The sequence below is a fragment of the Convolutriloba macropyga genome, chromosome 4 (assembly GCF_964194025.1).
Source record: "Convolutriloba macropyga chromosome 4, txConMacr16.3, whole genome shotgun sequence".
In the NCBI taxonomy this organism is placed as follows: domain Eukaryota; kingdom Metazoa; phylum Xenacoelomorpha; order Acoela; family Convolutidae; genus Convolutriloba; species Convolutriloba macropyga.
In genome coordinates, this window is record NC_134471.1 from 26,537,399 (window position 1) to 26,563,527 (window position 26,129).

At 33.3% G+C, this 26,129-nt stretch overlaps 2 protein-coding genes across 2 annotated transcripts in view; both read left to right on the top strand.

Moving 5' to 3' along the window:
* The window catches only part of LOC142338350 (very long chain fatty acid elongase 4-like), a 115,355-nt gene that overhangs the window by 21,756 nt on the left and 67,470 nt on the right, over positions 1-26,129 (top strand). The gene's annotated exons all lie outside the window — the stretch shown is intronic.
* LOC142338349 (sodium-coupled neutral amino acid transporter 7-like) lies at positions 2,969-13,042 on the top strand. Its single transcript, XM_075388060.1, has 8 exons — positions 2,969-4,156; positions 7,902-8,100; positions 8,367-8,604; positions 10,748-10,805; positions 11,070-11,216; positions 11,636-11,751; positions 12,100-12,326; positions 12,607-13,042. Exons 1-8 carry the CDS (start codon positions 4,004-4,006, stop codon positions 12,987-12,989), a joined length of 1,521 nt encoding a protein of 506 aa, XP_075244175.1. The 5' UTR covers positions 2,969-4,003; the 3' UTR covers positions 12,990-13,042.

Below are 26,129 nucleotides of genomic sequence, written 5' to 3' on the forward strand. Positions count from 1 at the left end.
ATATATATATATATATGTGTGTGTGTGTGTGTGTCAACAACATTGATGACCAGTTGATTATTTGCCTTATATGCACCATCACTGCTCTATGCTGATTTGACATGGTTAACAAGAGTTCAATCAAGTATGCAGAAAAAAGTAGCATCAGAAATCATCACGAACTGTCAACCTCACAGAAACTGAAAAATCGAAACTGATTAATTTATAATAAACCAGTGTACTTTGGGCTTTGTTGTTACAAATTGAAGCTCATTTTTTGATGCTAACTTCATTTTTGTCAACTGTTTTGAAAGTAGTTGTCCTAATAAGCTCTCAGCTCTGAAATGTTTAATTCTTATAGCAAGAAACGAGTTAATTTTTCTTATAGGAAGAAATGAGTTAATTTTTCTCGTTTGCTTGCAGTAAAAACTCTTTATACTCATTGTTTTCACCTCAGTTTTTAGCGCGTTTGCGTTTAGGAAGTTTTATTCAAGGAGTTTAGTGCGCTCAGTTTGAAAAGAAAGTTTTTGCAAAATTTTTTGAACAAATAATTTGTTCACCTGTGCCTCTGGCATTCTCTTGAGAAAATTGGTTAGGATTCTTGATTTTCATTTCAGCAAATCATCGGATAAGATTTAGCGGATCTTTTCCGTTCCCCCCCCCCCCTCAACTACGTTTTGCGCCCCCAGTTACAGAGCATGGATCATTACATAGAAATTCATTTTGAAAAAATATGGCACGTGCGTCGGGGGAATGCAAATAATATGCGCCCACTAAAGGGAAGGGGTTTTAGAATTAAAAAAATGCGTGAATTATGAGATGTTAAAATGCAAAAAAGTACTTAGTTACAGTCATCAATATCTGTTATAGCGCATAATTGTATGTATTTATAATGTGAGGAGATAATCTAAGCATTAGCTCTTGCTGCTCGAGCTGAATCGCTGAGCATTTAGCCGCTGCGCTCAGCTGAGCTCGTTGTTGTTTGCGGCTGTTCTTCTGCTTCTGGATTTGAGTCGCCATCCAGTTGATTGAATCCTTGCAAAGTTGGAAAAAGTGCTTCTAGTACAAATTCACTGCTTTTTATAGTGATGGTTTATCCTTTCTGCCAGCTGGCATAATGTGATTGGTTGATTCACTATGTCGACATATACTACAGCAATAGCACAGTAGGAGTGAATCAGATAGCACTAAAAATGATTGAGTTTCTGTATTGCATGTAGCACTGCTACATCTCACCCCACTTTTGAGAAAATTGAAAGTTTTTTCAGTTTATGAATATGACTTCTTCTTTGGTTGATACAGATCTCCTTGTCTTCTTGTACCGCTTTGTTGCATCCAGTTATTGTGTTTTATTGACACATCTGTTACGGCAATACTTCAATAGTCTTCAGGTACCAATGTATCGGTAATATTATCTGCCTCACCAAGAAGCCATTATAGGCAAACAAATAAAATTAACGCTCTTTTTGGCGTTTTCAATAATAATTGAATGTATCTGACTGATCAATTGAACATCGCAGTCGTCCGCAATCAGATTAATAACTATTGGTAACAAGAAAAACAATGCAAAAAATTCATCCCTCCGGGGACAAAAAAAAGAAGAGAAAAAATCGGTAATAATTAACAAAGAGAATAAAGTCTCACATTCTTAAGGTGTGAATTTTTTGCTGCTCGGCGCACCAGATTTTAGAGCAAAAAATATGCGTGGATAATGAGACGGTGAATTTGAAACAAGTACTTAGTTACAGTCATCACTATCTGTTATAGCGCATATATGTATGTATTTATAATGTGAGGAAATAAGTTAAGCATTAGCTCTTACTGCTCGAGCCAAATCGCTAAGCATTTAGCCGCTGCGCTCAGCTGAGCTTGTTGTTGTTTGCGGCTATTCCTCTGCTACTGGGCTTGAATCGCCATCCAGTGGATTGAATCCTCGCAGAGTTGTAAAAAGTGCTTCTAGTACAAATTCACTGCTTTTTATAGTGATGGTTTATCCTTTCTGCCAGCTGGCATAATATGATTGTTTGATTCACTATGTCGACATAGACTACAGCAATAGCTCAGTAGGATTGCATCAGATAGCACTAAAATTGATTGAGTTTTGTACTGTATGTAGCACTGCTACAGGGGGGGGGGGGGGTTGGAGGGAGGGCACAAACGGAAAAGATCCGATTCAGATTGTGTAAAACTTTTTGATCGCAAATACCTTGTAGGTTATCCTCAAAAGTCATTCGCTAGTTTTGAAAAATTTCATTTCATCCAAATTTTTTCCACATTTTGATAATATGCTCAGCTACTTATAAAGAGCAAGATAATTGTTGTCGATTTTCGCTGGTTTTGCAACTGTTTTGTATTTTAATCGTTGTTCTTTTGACCTGAAATGACTTGAATCGGCATAAATACGTTGTGAACAAATTTGTGTTCAACGTTACTATATTTTATAAAACCAAGTTTACTGCGTTGATTTGACTAAGTAATAAATTATATAACAGGTACTGCACTACTATTGCATCTTTCTTACTATAGCCGTCTCTTAACGTAAAACAGAAGACAACAAAAGTATTCTGTTGAATTTATCACTGAATTTGGAATGTTCTGAGATGTCCGGAACTGTGCATGCATCACCAACTGATTCTCATTATTCTCATAATTAGTCTGCTAGAACTTTACGGAGGTCATCTTCCTTTATAGCTTATTTGTAGACCCAGAATAACGTTTCTGTTATCAATCTAGAAAGGTAGTACTTTGATTATATATAGCTAAAGGAGTTTCACGTCAGCTCGACAAATTTTACTCCTGAATCACATTGGAACTGAGACACTTAATATCCAGGTCTAAAAATTCTACCCAAAAATATAGATCAACAATCGCTGTTACCAAACCGCAAAGGATAAAACTCACAACGCATGATATATTACTATTATTCGTAACTAGACCATAAAATGAGCTTCTACGTCCTGTATGGATGCCGACCATAATATGGTCCGTTTAATCTTTAATAATTTTATTCCATCCTGGTACGAGATGCCATTATTAAGCAAATATGTGGCTTGAAAATAAGTCCAAAATTTTCAATAGCCCATTTATATTGAATTTTATTCCCATTTATAGCAATTCAATATTTAGCGGCACGATTTTGTTATTACGATACTCCAAATATTATAGACATTGACAATTAATGAAATGCGTTTCATATTTCAAGGACATTGGAGTCAAATATCAATTAAAGAAAACGTGTCTCAAACTGTGTCGCTCAAGTTGAGACCAAAAATAGTTTACTTTGGTTTAGCCAACGTGATCGGCATAATTATGAACAATTACGACGCCCAACTTTAATTGTTGCTTCAAAAGACCAGTCCAAAATCCACCCAATATCAATGAGACACTCAAATATCTTTGGTAATTGATATTAAATTGCGATATGGACAATTTCACAATTTTGAGATATTTCATTGCGTCAATTTGACTGAAAATTGCGTCCGCGTGACCAAATTTGCGTCGAAATTTGTTAGATCAATTGTTCAAACGTACAAACTACATGAGGAAGAAATTACCTAATTAAAAGCGTCGTAGAAATTGTTTGGATATATTTATTTACCAAATTTTGAACTATTAACCATAACAGCAATAAAGGTATTTCGCAAAAGCAAATACGAGAGATGTTTTGAGTGATTCAAAAGTCGATCGAGAGCAATCAAATAGATACCGTTCTTTACGAAGAGAAAGATGCCCATTTACAATTGGAACAGGTTCGCTTTCAAACTTTACTTATAAATTTCCTTTTAAATTTGAATTTGTTTATCATTTTATTATTGCTAAGAAGTAGATTTCCATAATTTTGAGAGGTTTATGAGTTTAAGTTTATAACCTGCATCATATACTGCTTAGTTATAAAATTAATAATTTCTGGGCATTTAATTATACTTACTTTTTATTGTTTTTGTTTATAACTATTTATAGCTTCCAAGCATCTACTGATTCATTAGAAATTATTGATTAGTTATAAAAGAATTAGTTTATCATCATGTCCTTTCTTGTAATGGACTATGAGCGGAAGCCGACGACAGCCTTTGCTGGGGTCTTTATAATCTCCAATGCTGCCCTTGGTGCTGGAACCCTTGCTTTTCCTCAGGCCTTTGCTAAATCCGGTCTTTACCTCAGCTTGCCAATCTTGGCGGTGAGTACTTCTTGGTAACTTCATAAACAAGAAATTAGATAGAATTTTCCAACAATGAAATTCACAAAACGTGAATGATTTTGTTTTACAACACAGCATTTCTTAGAGCTCAAGTCATTGATTGCATCTTGACAGCAATACGCTCAGTTTTTTTGGTTTTTAATTTGAAAACCTAATTGTATAGATGTGACGAAATCGTATAGCGAAAGCGTTCGAATAGAATTTTAGATGAATTTTATTTTTCAACAAACACGTTTTTGGTAGCTGATCCTGTTCATTCGTTCAGAAAACTTCTACTAATATTTTCTTTCAACTCCAACCAAAAAATTCACGAGTGGAGTAACTAAAGTTCATATTATAACAATTTTAAGTAATGTAAAAAAAAACGAAAAGAAATTTAAGATCAGCGCAGAATTAATTTTGTTTTTCACTATATCTTGAATCATAAGAAGGCTGCAGAGCTGACCCAAACAGTTTTTTTTCTGCAAAAAAATTACAAATTCAACCTGCAAAATAACAATCTGCAATATCACAATTAAAACGCCAAATATTGTGTTTTTTTGTTAATTTGTCAAATTTTCAAAGCCTCTGACTACAAGGTTTTGAAAAAAAACGTTATTAGAAAATGTCTCACCCAAATTGTAGGACACGACAGAATTTAACAAAAAAATCTGCATATTTTTTGACGAAGTCAGTGATCGCACAAAGAGAAGATTACTAGAAGACTGACATAATAAAAACAGAAGAGCAATCGGAAAAGTTGAAACCTGGTCAAAATATCAAAAAGTCGGGTTTCAACAACAATAGCATAAATCACTAAATTTTTTTTCGAACTGGCATATTAGACTACCTGATCGGATTTTAGCTGGTTTTTGTCGTGGTGTAATTCGGTTAGGTTCAGTATCACTAGCATAGCTTTGAATATAGCCCAATTCCGCAAAGTTCTTGTAAGTCCCACTTTTTAAGATAGCAAAACGGAATTAAGTTTCACGCTCGGTCAAATTTGATCAACGCAATTCAAGTCTGCATTTGCGTTGTAATGAAATGATAAATTAGAGCTGTTTTATCATCTCTTAAAAAATGTTGACTGCCAACCATTTTTAGAGAACTCGTGAAAAGGGATTGATCTGCTTAGTTTGACCAGTAGCCCATTAGTTACATGTTATTGCCGAGTTAATGCAGTTGTGAAAGAATTTATTGCTGTCAAAAACATTGAATTACAGATCTTACAGATTTTGTATCTGGCAGTGATCAAATACTCTTTAATAAAATTCTTAAAAATCATAATACTATAAATGTTGTACTTTTTCAAATTTTACATCAACTCATTTTGGTGCGTTCCCAACAGATATTAATTTTGAAGTTATACTGTGTTCAGTTTTTGTAAAATGGAATAAATACGGACTTTTAACGTTGTGTCGAAAACTTAGGAAACTTCTCTCTGAGAGCAACTATAATGGAAAGAATTATGCGTACAAATATGTACCTTTTTTTGATTTCGCGTTGTTTTTTAGTCCTAACTTTCTACCTCCTTTTTTGTTTTCATTTATTTCCTTAAAAGTATTTTGGGAACCTTTTCTGTATAATAATTTCTTCATGTGTAAATAGTTTCAGGCATAAATGAAAGGCACATTCCTGGTAAGGGTAAACCTCTATGCTTTGATTTCTTCATGTACTGGGACAATTTTTAAAGAAATGGTTGTTTCTGATTTTGGGATTTCCGAATACGTTTGGGATCGTCTTCTGATTGCAGTGAAAAACAGGCCCCGACCGCTAGAGTTTAGAAGCAGAAAAAAAACTGATTCCTTGTTTTTTTTACAATGATCACAATGAAATTATAAGAATAATTTTCGGAATAAAAAACTTTCAATTTTCGATCTTCATTTTTTCTCAACTCATTTGCGCTTATTGCATTCACCTTTCCATTTTAATGGTAACGAGGGTTCAATTCTTTCAAGAGAAGAAAGCGCTTGTTTTAGCCAAACGGTTTTTCTGTTGGGTTTTCTCGGGTTTCTAACGCAGAAGCACTCTCCTTAACGTACTAGGTAGTTTTAGTTGTTAATGATTTTGTTAAACAAAGTCCAATTATTTTCGTACAGTATTTAAATAATTTTCTACTCTCCTTTTTGTTGTACTTGGATCTGTTCTTTGCATTAAGCCTGTACTTAAAAAGTAGACAAACATTGGTTTTTTGCTAGCTTTCCTCCCAGTTTGACCAACCAGGCTGGATTTTCGTTCTGTGATTTTTTAAAAATTTTATTGCGAATTTTGTATTTGATGTTTTTCAAGCAAATGGCTATTTCTGATTGGTTTTTCTGGAAATTTTTAGAATTAGCTTCCGAAAAAAATAATTTAATTGATTTCATTTTATTCTCATTTGATGTGCGCTGTTTGCATTAACGGTTTCATTTTATTTATAGCCAGGGTTCAGGCTATTTTTAATTCGTGATGATTTTTCATAACTTAAAACATTTTCAGTTTTGGCCGTAATTTTTGTTGTTAGGTTTCATCAACCCTCTGATATAAACATGCGTTATTTGTTTAATTAAATATTTTTTTTTAGTTTTGAGGGGTCTTCGTTTTTTCAAGACAGAAGAGGAACAATATGTAAATATTTGATATTTTTCGAGCTCCTCTTCATCTGGCAGACAATTATGTCAAAAATCTGACTGAACAGAGTCCAATTTTTATTTGGGGAAGACAAGTATCGAGCCTATTTGTTGAAAACAATGTTGTGTATGTGTTAATATTGTTAGGCTAAATCGCATTAAGCCTGTACTTAAAGAATAAAAACCAGTAGATTTCTTTGTTAATACTACTCAAGAAAGTTGGTCAATGAGGGTAGATTTGTGCCGTTTATGGACATTTTTGAGTATTGTTATGAATTGTTTGCTATTGATAGTTTTTATAGGGAAATGGTTGTATCTGATTGGTTTTTGGATAGTTTTCTGATCATTAAAAAGCAAGCCACGACAGCTACCGTTTGAAACCGGAACAAAATGTAGGCTCCCTGTTTTTTCAAGATCACAATGAAATTATAGGATTAGTTACTGGAAAAAAAATCTTTATGCTTTTGGATTGTTCTTCTTTCTCACTTCAATTATGCTGTTAGTATTAACGATTCCATTTTATTATGTATACTTAAGGTCAAAATATCAGAGCTAAAAATTAATCTTTGCCGCTGCAAACCTTAAATTTTTGAAGCAATACCTTTAAAATGTAAGGAATGAAGTTAATGCAAATTATTAACTATAAACTGGGTTTGTAGCGATAAATGCGGTGAAGAAAGATTTCACCGCTAGATTTAACGCATTCACCTCTAAAAAGTGGGCATTTTTTCGCAGAAACTTTTTTATTCATATCAATTTACCTCATTTATTTTTGGGTTGAACCCGGACCATGGTAATGGATAGATATGTTTAGATTACTTTTTTATACTGTCCTTTAATACCATATGATTCAAGAGAAATCAAGTCAAAAACCAAAATGCTTTTACTATGTTCGCTCTTTTCTCAATTAGAAGAGTGCAAATGAAAACATGATTGATTAAGTTTAATTAATTATGAGTTTTTTTTCTTACCTGACCAAAGTGGGGAGAATAGAAACATGTATTTCATATCTGGAAAACCGAAATGAACTGTTGAAAATTGATTTGTTAAACTGGTGATCTGCTGTTTTATAAACCTAGTCATGGTAACCAAGTTAATAGTTATTTCAAATTAGAAGTTTTTTGTTTACTGTCTAGGTGTGTGCAATGTTGTGTGCGTTATCACTTGGAGTGTGTGCCTTTGCCAATCACGAGACCAGGACAGTCGAGTATTACCAGGCCATGAGGTTCTACTGTGGTCCATTAATGGAGACACTCTTCCACTTAGCCATGGTCACTTCTAATGTAGGAACATGTACCCTGTACATGATCACTATCGGAGACCAATCCGATCAAAGTTAGCTTGCCACCCATTTTGAAGCATGCTTGATACATTTCCGGCTTTTATATATTTATAGGGTTTTCATTTGATCACCATTTCTTTTTACAAGAGCTTTGAAAGGTCTTGCACGATTACCTTAGCCTATTTGTTGAGACTATTGTCACTGAAAAAAAAACATTTATTGTCCATCACCTAATTTATTCAAAAAAGTCCTTCACGGTGTAACAGGAAAGAAATCCAAATTGAGATAATCATCTTGATGATGTAATCTTCTTTTTCAGTCGTGGACCGTATCTGGAGTGACCCGGACGAGAGAGCAGATTTGTGGTACCTAGACAGAAGATTCATCATCACATTACTATGCACAGTGGTGATTCTCCCTCTCTGTCTGGCAAAGAACATCGACTTCCTCAAGTGGCCCAGTAGTCTAGGAGTCTTCGCAATGGTCTACTTGATGATCGTCATCGTCATCGACTACTTCGACTCAGATGCAAAAGACAACGCGACTGTCGATAAATTGTAAGTTCTCTAAAAAGATGAATTTTTCTTGAACTTTCTTTCACTTACGTTAATTTAACTCGCATCAAAAATTAAGGCCATGCACCCAGAAGAGTTTTTAAAGTATATTTTTTTATTGGTATCGGATTTTCATTTATTTATTCCAAATCTTTTCATCGTCCAGAAAATAATTAGTGCTTTTGATGGAAAACAAATCAGTTGAGATTTCAAATCTTCCAAAAATCAAGATTCCTTCATTTTTGTCTGATTCGCTATTTTTAGAGCGTTTCGTTTGACTAATAAAGAAAAGAAGATCAGAAAATTTTGACTAAAAATTTACTCAAATTTTGAAATTTTTGCAATTTTTACCAACCATACCTTCTCTTGAGCACATGAAAAAACATTTCGGATTTCATGACTGCTGTTCACGCTGAACGTCACTGTTGTCCACAAAGACACTTGCGAATGGTCATATTAAAGTATTTCTATGATAGTTACCAACGTGTTAATAAGTCAAAAATGCACCTAATTGAAGATTTATTGCAGTCGTTGTATGACAAAATACTCAATGCCAAAAGACCCATTGTGTCAAAATACCCAATGCCATTATACCCAATTTATTCCCTTTGAATTTATTGTTGAATAATCCGATAACAAAATATCACTCGATATTGCAAGCATGTTTTCTCACAGTTAAGTTCATAGTTTAATCCCATGTTAAATTAAGAGAGTTGCATATTAAATACCAGCGGCCAATGAGGAATGGCTATGGGCCAAGAGGCATGGCCAAAAGCACTAAATGTTTAATCGTTCTAGTAGTTTTAAAGTTAGGATAAAATATTGGGTATATTTTCGGCATTTCGTCACATTGGGTGTATTGGCATCCGGTATTATGTCCTTAAACAGATTGCAGAAAGGTCGCTCGAAATATTAATACCGGTATAGGAAAAGAATTGCCTGATTCGCTCGAACTTCAAAACCAAAACTATTTGAAAATGGTTATTGAGTATTATGATAGAAGTTTTTGGCTAGTTGAAAGTATTTGTTGACAATTTGCGTTACGCAATCCCTTAATTTCAGGGGAAAATTCCGTTTTTGCTTTCCAAGGTAAACGTATCTCTTTTCCCGCTAAAAATACTGACGTGATTTGTCCAAATATACCAATTTATTTCACTGTTGACTGTAAAAAGCCACAAAAAATTGCCAATTAAAAAACACTGTTTGCGATGTAAAGAAAGAGTATTATGAAAACATTAATATTTTTTCTTTCGTAAATATTTTTTACAAAAAATTGAAATTGAAAAAGTTTTTTTTTCATATCAAAATCTTGAATTTCATTTAATATTGAATATTTTCTTAAAGTTTACAGCAAAAAATTATTGAAAAATTCTGCATATTTTTTATATCGTTTTGACTACTCGCCATAAATGGATATAAAAAGTTTGCAAACATATATTTAATGGAAAAATAGATATTGACTATGACTCAATACGTTAACCAATGAGCTCAAAGTTTTTTGTTTCTGAATTAATTTCATTCCTCTCTCATTGCCCGATCTTCAGTTCACATTGGTTGCGTTGTCGATGTCAAACAAATACATGCAAAGTGCAACTGTACAAAATCACATTTATGCTCCAATTTACTTTTTTGGCAATGAAGTTCAGATGGAAATGATTAGGCAATTTCCGTTTAAAAACCGTAAATGTACAAATTGTTGCAGAAGGGAAAACTTGCCAACTATTTTAGAACAGGAAAAAATCATGAGTTGAGTGTCCTGCTTGATCAGTTCTGCTGCATTGGTTTTGTTTCTCAATTTATACAACTATTTATTTTTTCAAGCATTGCAGAAAATCGGATTGTGAATTCTTAACAAATCGTTTATATCTTGAGAGTTCAATGCAAGATCAACTTGAGTGTTAAATTTTAATACCATGAAGAGATTAATTGAATAGGCAGATTCCATGTACAAAGAAAATCTAAATTTTTCTGATTTTTCTTCATCTCAAATGTAAGGGTTTTTGCTGTAATGTTTTTTTAGGAATGTTTCTTGACTATAGCGTATTTGAAAAAAAATTGATTTGGTTTCTTAGTAATTCTTGCTACACATATCAATTCTGGTTACCTAAATCAATTAAAAAAGAATTGGTGGATTGCTTTGTTTTAGTCCAGCAGACTTCGCAGATGTGTTTGACTCTTTCCCCACTATTCTACTCGCATATCAGGTATGAACTAAAAATATTCATCAGAAAATTTCCCTTGTCTGTTGCTTTTTCTTAAATACTGTTTATATTTTCATAGAGTTGTTTCTGAATCATAATATCACAAACAGAAAGATCTTTAGAGCTGTATTTGCATGAACTGAAAATATTTTCTGGTGACTTTTTACGCTGATCAGCCAAAAACTTGCTGATCAGACAGGAAGACTGATAATACCATAAACAGTGTCAAATCCAGCACTGAAGTAACTTATGCATCGTGTATTTCAGTGCATGTCGAATGCATACCCAGTGTTTGGTGGACTGAAACAGCCTTCAGTGAAAGACTATTTGATCACAATCAGTGGAAGTGTCCTTATCTGCAGTGTAATTTATTTACCTGTCGGACTGTTTGGATATCTACGCAATGGAGCAGATGTAAGTTGTACTTTTCACTCGCTTGCCTTGAGGTATGACATTTTTCACATGGTTTGACATTTTCTCCATTGCTCAATTTATTATGACTAATAATAACTAGCAAAAAAAAGCGGAGAATTTGCGAAAACTTTCAAAATATCAAGGAACGCAAAGTTTTTCCAGCAAGCGCAATTCAAAATGATTTTTGAGTGTTCAAAGTGTGTTATTATTACAAAACACTTTTACTTTAAATTACCTGTTCTATTACCTCTGGTAGCTCGATTTTTTGGGTGGAGGGGGTTCATTTTGTGATTACTTTATAATAACCCCGCCCTTCATACCCATCTTACAAATCATTTCCCTACTCTTCTTTCAAGACTCAAGACACTGGGTAATGGGGTGACATAATGAGAGTGTTTGTTTGTTTGTTTGTTTGTCAGGTGAAGAGCAACGTGCTTCTGTCTTACAAATCAGATGACAACAAGATACTGGTGGCACAGGCAGCTGTCCTCCTGTCAGTCCTCATGTCCTATCCTACCATGTTCTGGGTATCAAAGTTAGTATTGGTTTGAGCAATTTAGAAAGAGACAGCAAAAAATTGTGTATTTATTGCCCGTAATTATTAGTTTTTCTTCTTATTTCACTCGATAGTTTCTGCATTGTAAGAGTTGGATTTTTAAAATGACATTTTTCCTCAGAATGCTTTTAGGAACTTTATTTTATTTTTTTCTTAAGTATCAGTATGAGAGGCTCGTTTTAAGCGGAGATTAGTTATTGAACATCTGTGATAACTTGGTTTTTCTCGTTCTCGGGTGGCGATAGTTTAATTTAGACCTCTGAACAAATGATTAGAAAATATAAGAAAATATATAAGAAACATGATAGCAAATGTTTTCTGCAACAGGGAAAGTCTGATAAAAATGTGGAAATCTGGGAAAGAATTCTATGTGAACACAATTAGCCAGCGCCATGAGGACTACGAGGCCAGGACACACACCCCACTGCAGAGATACACAATTGCAATTGTCTTCTTCGTATTAACTCTTGGCATGGCATTGGGATTGCCGGATATCAGCGTGGCTGTCGCATTCACTGGATCATTCGCCGCTTACTTCTACCTCATTTGCCCAGGTAAGTAATTGATCTGAAGTCCAGGACTCACTAAAACATTCGAAAGAAAATAAAACAGTGATTTCTCAACATTTTTTGGAAGCCTAAATCTGACGGCAAATTGATCCGTATTCCTTGTAGATAGCAAACTAATCAAAGCTTGCGTGAAAAAAAAAACGCGCGTTTTTTGTTATGGCAGCAGTTTTGATGAAAAATTCTGAATATATATGAGCATGTTTAACAAGAGGAAAAAAATGAAGAGTTGCCAAAATTTAACAACTAATCACCTTTTTTCTTTCAGGTCTCATTTTAATCCAAACTACATACGTGAACGAACACGGTCGTTTTCTCTATTCGAAAAGGAGGAAGAAAAGAAGCGACGAAGAAAGAGGGGATCGAGACGCAGAAGAGAACATCGAAGGTTCAGCTGAGGGGTCTCAAGTATTCGTTGTGAAACAACCTAGAATCACTTCTGACAGTTACGAAGAGGCATTAGAAGAGCATCAAATTACAGACACAGACCTGCTAGACATGAATAGATCTAGGTTCCTCGTGAACAAGTACAGGAATGGCACAACATCTTGGGTGCTTCGCATAACTGGGTTGTTCCTATGCGCTTTGGGAATGTTTGTGACGGGACTAGGTCTAGTAGAAGCTGTTTATGGACTCCTTGATGTTTTGTAATGACATTTTTGCTGTTTTAAACGATACATTTTATTTCTGTTCAACAATTTTTTTTAATAAAAGTATTAGATCAAGCCCCTTTTTGCGTTATTTGATTTTTTATTACTTTGAATAAAGTAATCAATGTGACAATTACTATAATTAGAGGAAATTTTGTCTGATTAAAAAGCAAATATCTCGATGGTTCAAAAATGTAGGTTTGTACGTTACGTTTTCTACCTCTACTTTAGCTAAACAAAATTTTAGCAAATTTTGCTTTCATTTTCTCGAAAAATTTCAAAGTAAGTTTCAACAAACTTGTTATACATGCTAGTGAATATAGAACCAAATCGAAGAAAAAACAGCTGCCTAAGTTCCGTTTTGCGCTATGAGTCTCAATTTGAAATCAAGTGGGGGGGGGGGGGGGGGGGTTAAATATTTAAATCACAAATAATAATAATCAACAAGAGCGCGTATTAGTTACCGATTGGATAACTTTGAGCTATTTTAGCAAGAAAAGAACTGCACTCGTCTATCACAGGCTCTCCTATAATCTTGACGCAGGTGTTGTGTCCCAAAAAAATAGAGTGATCAGTTGAGAATTTTTGCTGTATATTTGTTCAAAATATATCAGATGTTTAATTTACATTAAAGAGCGTTACTTTAAATTTTTTGAGGAAGAAGGTATCCGGTTGCTAAGATAAGTAAATTTATTTTGTTCTACTTTGCTCTCAAAAATTTCCTGATCATTATCTGGTTGGGCCAACAGGGAAAGTTTTCGCAAGATCTCGTTAATAGTGTCCTAAAAACAATAAAATTCTTGAGAACGAAATTTTGATCCTGAAGACAATTTCTGCTTTCCCCAGCGGCAGCTTATGGTCTTGTAAGGGCCAAATCTGAGTCTTAACATCCCCTGAAGAAATAGGCTTCCTCTTTTTTGAAATTTTTTACTTTCCGCTCTGCAACTGTCAGTTGCAAACACCAAGCAGATCAAGTGATATTAAATAATATCATGGCTGTGTCTTCGTATATTTTTTCTTGATTCCACTTTTGCTGTTGAACTGTGGCCATCCTTAAGTTATCGAGGTTTTGATTTGGAAGTGCAAAGTGTAATTACATATACGTTCTTAGTGTAAATGCGCAGTATTCTGAACTTTTTTGTAGTGGTGTTTCAATTCGTTCAGAACGCAAAAAAAAAACTATCGTTATGAATTCAGACTTCTTAAAGCTACAAATTCGTGTAAAAATCTTAAGTAGAACAAGCAAGTAATTTTTGATACTGTGCAATGTTTTCAGACATCTTTTTTGCTTCCAGAGCTCCACTGAACTGGTTTTGATTATTTTTATATTTAATATTGTGAAACGCTAGTAACCCGAGCTTTTATGATTAAAAATAGAAACTAAACCCTCAAACAGTCAAATTGCTTTGCAAACAAATATGAAGCTGTTTGCATTTATATGACGTATATTTTTTGTTCGCATCGTCATCTCACTTGCTATTTATATCATCTGATTGGTTTTCAACAAACTTAACGCTAAAAGCGCTGAACAACGAAAATTGTGAGTTGTTGGCGTATGCTCAAAACTTTAGAAGGGCTCAATAGCAGCATCTATGAAATCTAAATAATGTATTTACAATTCACGAAAATAGAGTTTTCTAATTAATTAAGGAAAAACCTTAAACAAGAGATCAAAGCTGCAAGAATTTGAATCAATTCAAAGGTCTCAAATAAGGAGTGCAATCTTAATTGGCTTGTTTTAAGTCTATTTTGACCTATTGATAATTTTACGTCGGAATTTTTCAGATTCTATTTTAGAAAGTAAATCGAGAACAACAAACAGCGGATTTGTTTTGAATTCGTTTTCTTTATTGAGTTACAGAGCTTTAACATTTTGTGATTTCAAGGTTTCGGCCATATTTTTGTTCTCCTTGTTGTTGTTTGTTATTTCCCTGATATGTTCTATTAATGTTCGCTCTCTGACATTATAAGATTTGGTGCTCTATGCCAGCTCCTTTTTAAGACTTCAAATATTATGTTTCGTTAGACTTTTGATGCTAGGTGCTTTTTATCATGTGTTAGTTTTCAAATTAGTGCCTTTAGTGACAAATCTCGTTCATTTTCTTTTCAAAAACACTTTAGTTCATTTGTGTTTTTTTTAATTTTAACCATAGGTTGTTTTTTGTTTTGGTACAATTATTTTATGGAACATTTATTATCATTCTTGTCACTATTTTTCTCAAACACAAAAGAAACAAGATGCTTTACAGGATATTTTTCTCTATATTTTTGTGTGTTTCGTTATATGCTTTGCTGGCTGCCTAACACTGTTAATAAATTGAGACTTACAACGAAATCTTCATGCTTTTTTTTATTTTTCATGTTTGTTGGTTTTTGTTACCGCCATCTGACAACACGCCAAAAAGTCAGAAAGTAACTATTTACTTCTTCAGCTCAGCAGCTTCAAACATGTGCTGCAATTTTTACTTGCAAAATCAGATTTTTTTCTAAAAAGTACAATTTTTTGAACAAAGATATGCATTAGATTTAATTATTTTTATTTTGTTCGCTTCAGTTTATCCAAGTGAATAAAAAATACTGTTTTTAACATTACAGGTAAAATGTCAATATATTAGAGTCGGTCAAGTTATATATTACAAAGCATCAATTACCCTTTATTATTATAAAAAAATTCCTCTCTCTGTTTATTTTTGTACACAATTAAGCCAAACGTTAGGATGTGTGGGGTCATGGCATTATGTGCCAACATTCATTAGCGATTCTATTCGTGAAAAGCATATTTCAGACTCAGATAAGCCTTGGCTCTAAAAACTTATGGATGACAAAATTAAAGTCCAAAAAGAAATGTAATAGTCTAAATCGCTGAAATCTGTTTATATCGTTGTTGATTTAACAAACTTGAATGCCTTTTGATCACACTTTGAAGTTAAAGATTGATAATTTTTTTACACTAAAAGTTCTGGAAATTTTTCAAGCTATTTGATAGGAGCAGAAAAAACCTATCAAAAAATTAATAATAAACTCATGGCACGATGCATTACTAATTTTAATAATTTTTAACGTATTTGTTGCCAACATTAGAACACCGCATGCAATGTTTACTATCAGTCTTAAGCATCCCTGAGAGTTGCATAATAATTGAGTAAAAAAAGTGAATTTTGTGAAAATCAAAGTTTTCATGCCAAAATATATTTGATTCGGTTATAGAATTGCAGCTCTTGTCCACACCTACCATGACCGCAGAGAATAATCCCTTAATTAGAACCACTGAGTTCGACTATTAACAATGTGGTCACTCGCAAAAAAAATTCAATTTTGGGAGATACAATTGACAAAATTTTATTTACAACCCGTTCAAACCCACATTAGAAGTCCTTATTCGCCGGTATGTTTTAGATGGAGAGCCAGACATAAAGAATAATGACAAAAAGGCCATCGCTGATTTTGCAATTGAGCCAAAAGCCTCAAAAAATATATTGGCGGATACTTGAATACAATTAATTGAACTTGCCACAAATCAAACACATCAATCATTTCTTTAATTTTGTTATTAGCTATGAGCCTGTTTTGGGACCTATTCAACAGCTGTGTAGGTGCTGCAGCCAGTTTATTGTGCAAAACAGTGCAAAAAGTAATTTCATCCATTTGATCCTTGAAGTCTTTCATTTTTTTCAGGATATAGTTTCATCCATTTGGTTCGGAATAGAGAGGTCCCAAGTCTTGGGTTCATGGAATCTATCGGCCAAAACTTGGCCTCTTGAATATCTATGAGTCAGGCTCTAAGAATTCGGTACCGGCGTGAATTTAACAAAACTTGACAGACATGCAAGTATTGTGTCTAGACATTCCAAGTACTGGAAAACAAAAAATATCTGCATTTAGACTTGCCCTGTAATGATAGATTTGGATATCACCAAACAATACATATTATTAGATATCATTTCCAGTCGTAGTGCTAGCTTTAATCTACTTTAATTATGATAGTTCGTTCATGTATAAAGATGATCATTTCTCCTGATGACAAAGTTCAGAAGCAATTAAGCTGTTGCATTGAGTACCACTTCAAATGATGCCTTTAAATAAAATGTTTGTTTTCGTAAAATCTCCCTAACTATTGTGAAGACAGATTGAGGAAGGGAAATTAGGAAGCCATTAGATAACAAATTTTTCAGAGCAGTTTAGACAAAGAGTAAGTGACACAAAAAGAATGCGAGATTTTAATTTTGGGCTTTGAATGACTAGACGATTATGGTTCTGGTAGGACTATTTCTTTCACGCTTGACACAAATCCCTCTCAGTCAACTAATCACTAATTACATATGCCGACATATACTTATATCCATCCTTATTGGAAATCCTGTAGTGGTTTTGCGGGAATAATATGATGAGGGTAATGGGGGGGGGGGACGTAGGCTCTTGCAGGGCTGAACAAATAGACGAGTTCATTTGTCTAATTTGCATACATTAGTGTTTTGCAAAGGATTTCCCCTCAATTTCCGTCCAATAATACGCAAAAATAGAACCCTCTTTCTGTTTACCCGTGCTGGTGAGCGCGCAAACACAACGTTCTTTTCCAACGAAATTCAAAATCATGCTTAATTGTCATAAAACAATAATGTTTATCTATCAAAACTGTAGTGACTCAGTTTCAACCAAAATTGCAGAAGAACGAAACGCATTAACTATTTAGGTTTATTCAGGATTATTTGGTTGTTGTTTATTGTTTTAATCCAAATAAAACACATTACTTTTTTGAGGTATGGTTCGACGCGGCGACAATTGTTTTACATGACCATTTTTACATGAATATAAGCTCCCTCACGAAGCGTTGGGTTTAAATTTGCACCTTTAACTTTAACGGTGCACTAGTTACGGGAAGTTTTATTGGGCAAGATCTTAGAAGATTCCTTATCAAAATTTTAAACATAAAAGATCTTTTCGGCTCCTACACGGTAAAAATGCGGTCTTTAGGTATAAGATTTATCGTGGTGTAATTCTTATGGCGCGAGAACTGATAAGACTATAAAACAATATTTCAGTTTTCTGAATTTTTATCGGACAAGTTTTTATCAGAGAGAAGTTTTACTTTTTGTATCAGAACATGTAAGATCCTATAAGAAGGCATCAGATGAACTCAGAGCCAGAAAAATCTTTTTTTAAATGTTATAGCAAAGCAGAATTTCTATCGGGTAATTTTGTACATTTTATAGTGGAAATTCTACAACGCTAGAACGCTTGGCTGGTTTAAGACCTGACAGAGCTGAAAAGACGATTTTATCAGAAATTTGTCACAATGAAAATTCCAGAATCACAGGGGTGATGTGAAACATTGTCTGAGCCCCCAACCCCTGATCTCTTCCCCAGAGTCTGATATGAAAAGCTAAAAACCAGTCCCGCTGAATAGGACATTTCAAAGTGTTAACACTTTGAAATGTCTGAGCAGTAATGCCACAGTCTGATTTCGTCATGTAGTTCAGAACAAATTCAGAGAAACTAGGTTGTCCTGATTTTTTAATCTGATCAGCGTAATTTTTGACATGATCATGATACTTCCAAAAATCAGAACAAAAGTTATCATGATTCAGCGCTGAAGAAATAATTTAGAGCAGTCCGGGATAGTGCTTATGCTATCGTACAGCAAAATTGTTGCTGGTTAATGTTATTGTAAGTAGGGCTAAAACTAAAAAGGCGCATGTGCAACAAAGCAAGTCGCAGTTTGCAGGGCAACGCACGGAAAGTGTTCTAACTCAAACGTTTTTCCCTAATATCAACCGGTAGACTACTGGAAAATAGCCACTGTTGATTCCATGATACGATCTTGTAAGGGAAGTTGCTAATAGAATAAACAGGCACCGTGTCACGGGTTGACCACCATATGAGAATCTTGCCAATCATGATACGCCATATACGAATTTTATGAAAATTTACTAAACATACAACAATCATAAAAACTTTTGATTTCGGCTAATAAACAGTACAAGGACCACCTAGAGTTCCAAAACTACGTTTATGTGCATAGTCAAAATTCTGAAAAATACCTTTATGGTGCCTTACTTGTCAAAAAACGCCAAAAAAAATTTTTATAGACAACTTTATAGTTACAAATCTTTCATAGAAAAATCTGTTCAAAAGCGCATCTTTGGATTTAAAAAGAGAGTTTAAGAGGGCGGTTTTACTTCTACTCAGTTTCACTGCTTCTACAATTTTTTCAGTAACTTTGCTACTAACGAAGAGTCACATTTAACAGTACTTAAGAGATTTTTGCTACATGTTCATTTTTGTTTTACCAAAAAGCTGGCCATATGAAAAACATACCTGACATTAAACGAACCATAGCTGGTATTTTATTGACCACAAAACGGAAAATATATGACAGCTTACTCACAATAAAATGACCATATATGGTACCTTAGTAACCATGGGACGATTCATAAAAGTTATCATAAAAAACATCATTGCAAGATCATAGAACGAAAAAAAAGTATGGCTTCTTTGGGCCATAATGGTTCGTCTCATGGTAAGTCAGGTACAATATATGCATCGTTTTTTGGTAAGTTGGTTTAATCAACTCTGGACTTTTGCTGTTACAATCTAACGTGTTCTAATTTAAAAATTTAACGATTCGTTCATTCAATAGGTTTAACAAATATGTCGACTATTCATTTACTATTTTTATTTGACAGTCAGCAACAGGTCAAACTAAATTTGGAAACAATAATCTCATTTTTAGGACAAAAAAACAATGCCAAAATGACAAACAGCAAAATACTTCAATAATTATATAGATTTCTCATGGACAAAGAGTCCGCAAGTTTTTGAAAAAAACTATTGTAAAATATGACAAAAAGAACAAAAGTCTATCTTTATAGGAAATGGAAGCTACAGCTGATCAGATTAAAACCACAGAAAAAACCTACGTCAATGAGAGCAGAAAGACAAAACTAACTAAAAACTGACGGATTTTCAATCAGGATGAAGCTAAAAAGATGTTTTTGTCGTAAAAGCGTCCGCTAGCAAAAATTTCAGCTCTGAAAGTTATCCTGTTGAATCTAAAAAAATACATACCGGAAAATACATACCGGAAAAATACCGGAAAAGATAAAAAACAGATAAAGACTTACAAAACGTCAAATTTCAACTTAACAAATGAACTATTCCATTACCCCATGTGCTTGACTATTTTTCAATTTTAATTTTTTTTTGAAAATCAATCATTATTAACATTGAATTTTAACAGAACTCGGCACGTTTTTATTAAAAGAACGTAAGTTAATTAACGCGGTAAGGAAAAAAAGCCACAAATATACAAAGTAGAAGATATGGAATGTGAAAATTAATCCATTCGACTAAAACAGACCAAATTGATAGTGACTGAACAGCGGACTGTTTAAACGACAAATGAGAGAGAGAGAGAACGAAAATGATTGAAAAACACTATGAGGAAGAAATAGATAAGGAACAATGAGAAAACAAATGAGAGTTTTGGAAACAACGCATTTTTCTAAAATTTTTTAATGTCTCTCTGTAAAAATAGTACTGTCAAAATCAACTAAGAAGTGAAATACTGACTCTACATGGAGTTAAACGAATGTTAACTATAGCCCTTTCACGCTTCAAGACAGAGATTTTGAAAACACAATAAAATTAGACATATTCCTATTTTTCTGCCTTTCCCAATTTCATTCTTTTGCCCATAATCACAATAGGACAAGTATACCTTAATATTATTAATCTAGCATTTGCAAACGGACAACTTTCATAGTAATGGTAATCTCCTTCACCTAATTCATTAATTCATTTGATCTTCTCCAAATACTTAGATTTTATAGACTACATTACCCTTAGTTTACTTAAATTTATTGACGTGAATGCGACCACTTAGTTTTTTGTGTATTGATATGTTATCCTGCCTCCAAGAACTGGTGCATTTTTGTCAGATATCTTGTTTCATATAACTGTGCATCAAAGAAGCTAAAAAAGTAAACTGGAGAATAGTTTTACAATCATACATGTATCTAGTTTATCGCAGACCCCAATGTGTACTTAGAGGTGATGAGAACGCAGTCTCACCTCAACTGGAAAAATGCCACAAATATTCAAACGTAGAGGGGAAGGAATGTGAAAATTAATCAATTCAACTAAAATAGACCAAACTGATTAAAATTGAACATGGGATTTTTGAAAAGACTATTGAGCGAGAAAAATAAGGAAAAATCAGAAAAACACTAGAAGGAGGATTTAGATTAGGAAAAATTACAAAACAAAGGAGAGCCGTCGAATTCAGAGGATTTATCTCTGAAATTTCTAAATGTCTTTCTCAGATATTGGAACTATCAAAATTAACCAGGTAGTGAAATACTAAGCCATCATGAAGCGAAACGAATGTTAATTTTAGTTCCTCTTTCAAAATAAAAAGTAGGTTTTGATACAATTAAATTTGACTTTCCTTATTCTAATAGAAATTTTAAATCCGATTTTTTTTCTTTTTGACATTGATTTTTCAAAACAAAACAACAATAGATATACTCCTATGGTTCTCTCTATATGCAGAAAGTTTCTTCCTTAACACGAACAGACACACAGACCCACACATTTAATTTTCCTGGCTTTCTTAATTTTTTGAATTGATTGCAATCACTGAGTTCATAATAATAATGATATGTTATCCCGCCTCTAATTATTGGTGCAATTTTTTGGCAGTTACTTTGTTTTCATATTACTGTGTGTCAACGAGGCTAAAATTAGTAAACTGGAGAATATCTTTACAAGTATACATGTATTTAGTTTCTTGCAGACCTCAAAGTATAATTAGAATGATTGAGAGCGTCGTCTCACGTCAACTGGAAAAATGCGTTAAATTTTTAAAAAGAAAGGAAAGAATGTGAAAATTATTTAATTGAACTAAAATAGACCAAATTGATTTTGATTGAACATGGGATTGTTAAAAAGACAATTGAGAGAGAAAAAGACTGATAAATCAGAAAAACACAAGGAGGGGTACTTAGATGAGGAATAATTAGAAAACAAAGGAGAGGATTTTTTTCTAAAATTCTTAAATGTATTGCTCAGAAAACGGAACGTCAAAATTAACCAAGAAGTGAGGTGCTGAGCTTTCATGGAGTTAAACTAATGTTAATTATGGTTCCATTTTAAAAATAAAGAGTAAGTTTTTATACAGTTAGATTTGAATTTTCTTATACTAATAAAATTTTCTGAACTTAAGAGTGTTTCTTTTTTCTTGAAATTGACTTTTCAATGCACAACAAAATTAGATATATCCCTATGGTTCTCCCTCAAGGAAGAAACAGACAAACGAACACATACACACACACAAACACACACACACAAACTTATACGCACACAACGCACACATACATACTTAGTTGACATACATTTTTCTGCCATTCGCAGAGTTTTTTCATTTACCCGTATTTACAGTAGAAAAATAAACCTATAAATAGGAAAATATACCTGAATATAAGCATAGTTTTTTCAAGCGGACCAATTTCATACGAATGTGAAAAGTCTTCACTTGGGCCATTTGAGCTTCTGCAAAAATTTAGAATTAAAAGACCACTTTAGTCATAGATAACTTAATTTTATTGACGTGATTGCAATCACTGAGTTCTCTGTGTTTTTATATGTTATTCTGCCTCTAAGAATTCTGACATTTTTTACTTCAGGTACTTTGCTTTCTTATTACTGTACGTCAAAGACGCTAAAAATAGTAAACTGCAGAATAGCCTCACAGGTATAGCTGTACACAGTTTCTTGCACACCAAAAAGTTTATTCAGAAAGAGTAAGGGCAACTTACGAGATTTAAAAGAACTGCAAGAAATGAAACACAGGTCTGTCCAAATCTTCAGATTTAGCGGATTTGACACTCAACAGTAAGCCAATATTACACAAAAACATAATATTACACAAAAGCAAAAACTAGGAAAAGAGGATTGGAAAAATAGTCACTAATTTTATTCTTGAGTTTTTTCATCTGTGCCTTTTGACCAGTCTTGATCTTTAAAATTTTTCAGTGCTGATTAGGTAACCCAACGCAACTGGTCATTATAGACAGAGTTCTGACTTTTTCATAACCAATTTTTTCTGCTTGCCTGTTACTTGCGTAATCAATATAGGAATAATTTTTTGTTTGTGTCCGCAGTACGTTGTGCAACCCCGGTAACAAAGCAGGTGCTTTTACATATTAAACCTTGATCAGCTGTAGAAAAAACAAAAGAAAATGCTTAAAATTTTTTTTCTAAATCAATTCAACGCGGTCTAGTTCTTCAGGATAAATCACTAAAAAGACAAATAATTGAAACGTTTTGCTTTTTAAAAAGTCCGATAGTAGAATTGACAAATGATATTTTGCATGAGAATAATTTTTTGCTGACTTTTTGAATAGAATGTGACGTTTAACAAATATCTGGCATCGCAATCGTGATCGACTGACGTTATCTCAGTTAGTCAGAATTTCAATATTATAAAAAGAATGCTGCACTCCAGGAATTTGTTTTTTGTTCGAAATTGGTATTACAATCATGGGCTGATGAAAAATGTTGCTATGCCTAAATATCATAAACTAGGCATATGCAACAATTCATTAATAGGCATATGTTCATTAAAATAGGCATATGCAACAATTCCAAGAGATTACAACAGTGAGACTATTCGTTACTAACAAAGAAGCTTGCTTGTGGACGGATTAATTTGAGAATTTTAATTGAAAATTGATATAGGATTTAGAAATTTGTCGTAATGATGATTAGCATACAAGAACTACCTTACAAGAGAAGAGTACCAAAAATTTGAATTGGTCCGAGTATACTGCTGCTCCGTACATTAGATACTTAAACGACGGGGTTAATCGCGGGACCACATGTATAACTTGAGAGTTCAACCCCTAGTTCTACTCTTGGTATATAGTTAAGTATTAAAGAAGTTAAATGCAAACATGAATTAATAAGTTATGTTAAACAGCATCAATTATGAACCGAGCATGAAGGTATAGAATAGTTAAGGTTATTAAGACTGAGATAGCACAAGTTAGCACAGGTTGGAATATTCTAAGTTAGCTTGTAACTTAGATAGAATTTAAGAGATGTTAATTTATGACTTAGAGAAGTTAAGTTGAACTTACCTGATTTCCAAATTTGTGCTAAGTTAATATTTTATGACTTAGAGAGTCCTTAGTTAAGAACAAGTCACAAAATATTCTAAGTTAGAAAAATGGCCCAAGTAAGTTGAGATTGAGCAAGGGAGCAATAAGCGAGTATGATTTTAAATCAGAAGTTATCAGGGACCAAAAAGTGCTGGTAGTTGAGCGTGCAAGCTCCTTTTATACTTGCGGACACGTGGTTCTCTAGTATCCTATTGGATAGAGATAACAGTGTCGACAGAGTTACCAAGGTTAAGTTGGTGTTATCTGTGTGGCGTGATAATATCACGTCATAGTATTCTCAGTTTTAGTTAGTGATCTTAAAATAGTAGCTTATTCAAAACTACTTAGTGATTTGTTCACACGTTAAAATGGACTTTGTCCAAATCAAGTTTGTGCTTCACGCACTATAAAGTAAATTCTCAAAATAGAACTAAGATTATCAAATAGTGTTACTGAGTGTAGCACACTTCAGTACATCCCATCCCGGTCCATAGGTATTAAATCAAAACATCAAATTTTACATAATCGAATAAATTATTTAGCTTAATTTTATAATAATTAAGCATTTATAGTTTGTGAGGTAGATTACTTGGTTAAAGTTCTAAAGTTCATCGTAGCTTCTTGTTTCTGAGTTCTCTCTTGAAGAAGGGTTCACGATGTCCTAAGATACAAGGCTGTACAAAATAATAGATCCAATTTTTTTGGCTGGCCGTTATAATAGACCTTTTGAAGTTTTTCTATAAAATTGTGCTGCTAATACATCTGACGTTGAAAAATAGAATAATATAAGTTGAAGAATATACTGGTTAAGTTAATGGTCTATAATGACAAGCGAGGTAAATGAATAGGGAAATTAAAATGACTGCGCACAACACCATAAGGGCTAGTGTTGTTGAAATAACTCCCCAAATAAAGAATTCCGTTTTGTAATTCATCTTTATTTGAGTATTGTTGAAGAATAAATCAATTGAATTTAGCTTTGTAGCTATAGTTTAAGGAGTTAATATTTAGACTTGGTTGATCATTACGAATTAGCTTCATGAAATAATTATTCTTGCTTTTTTTCATTGATTGAAAATAAATGACAATTTCTTTTTGTTCAAAGTCTTCAAGAAATAAAATGACTTCGCATTGGAATTCAGAATAATATAATTCGGAGATTCTGAAAACTTTATCGTTAAAAATAATCTGTTTACAAAAGTTAACCCATGCGAATTCAACATGATCAGAGAGTTGACAATAATCTTTAAACCATTCGATATCAACACCTCCTTCAAAATATGTGTTCATAATGTAGTAGTTCAATTTTTGTGTCAATGGGGAGAATGGAAGACCAATTAATCTTTGAAAGGAATTGACAGGAAGATCCAAATAGTACTTAAACTATAAATGGCGGATGGCGATGAATGAAAACCTGTTAAAGAAAGGTTGTAACATTTCTATATCCGTGATCACCAAAATCTTGAAGACTAACATATTAATTGAAATAAGTGAGCGGTCGAAAGTTTAGATTATTGATGTTAAGAATTTCTTCTGTATGAATAAGCTTTAGAATTTCAAATTAATCGTACTCAGGAATTTGACGAAAATAAACTACAATTTCATTGGAATTGTTATCTTGTAAGAATAAGATAATCTCTTGTAACTCAAATGTCCAATGAACTGACAATGATGTATAGAATTTATTTCCAACTAAGAATGTTTTCGAAGTTTTAATAACTTGCGATTGAATAAATTCAACGAGATCACAATATGTTTTGAAATATTTAACGTCTACTGAAAGACTGTAAGACATTAATTAAATTATGAAATTCGATGGAACAATTGAATTATGTTATAAGCAAGATAAATAGGTGAAGATAAAGAATAGATTTTTTTAGAGAAGCGAGAAACAATCAAATCTGAAATCTAAAGATAAGAATGGACTCATTGTTTACCATAAACTGCGCTGAATGTAATCATTGAAGATAGTTTCAATGAAG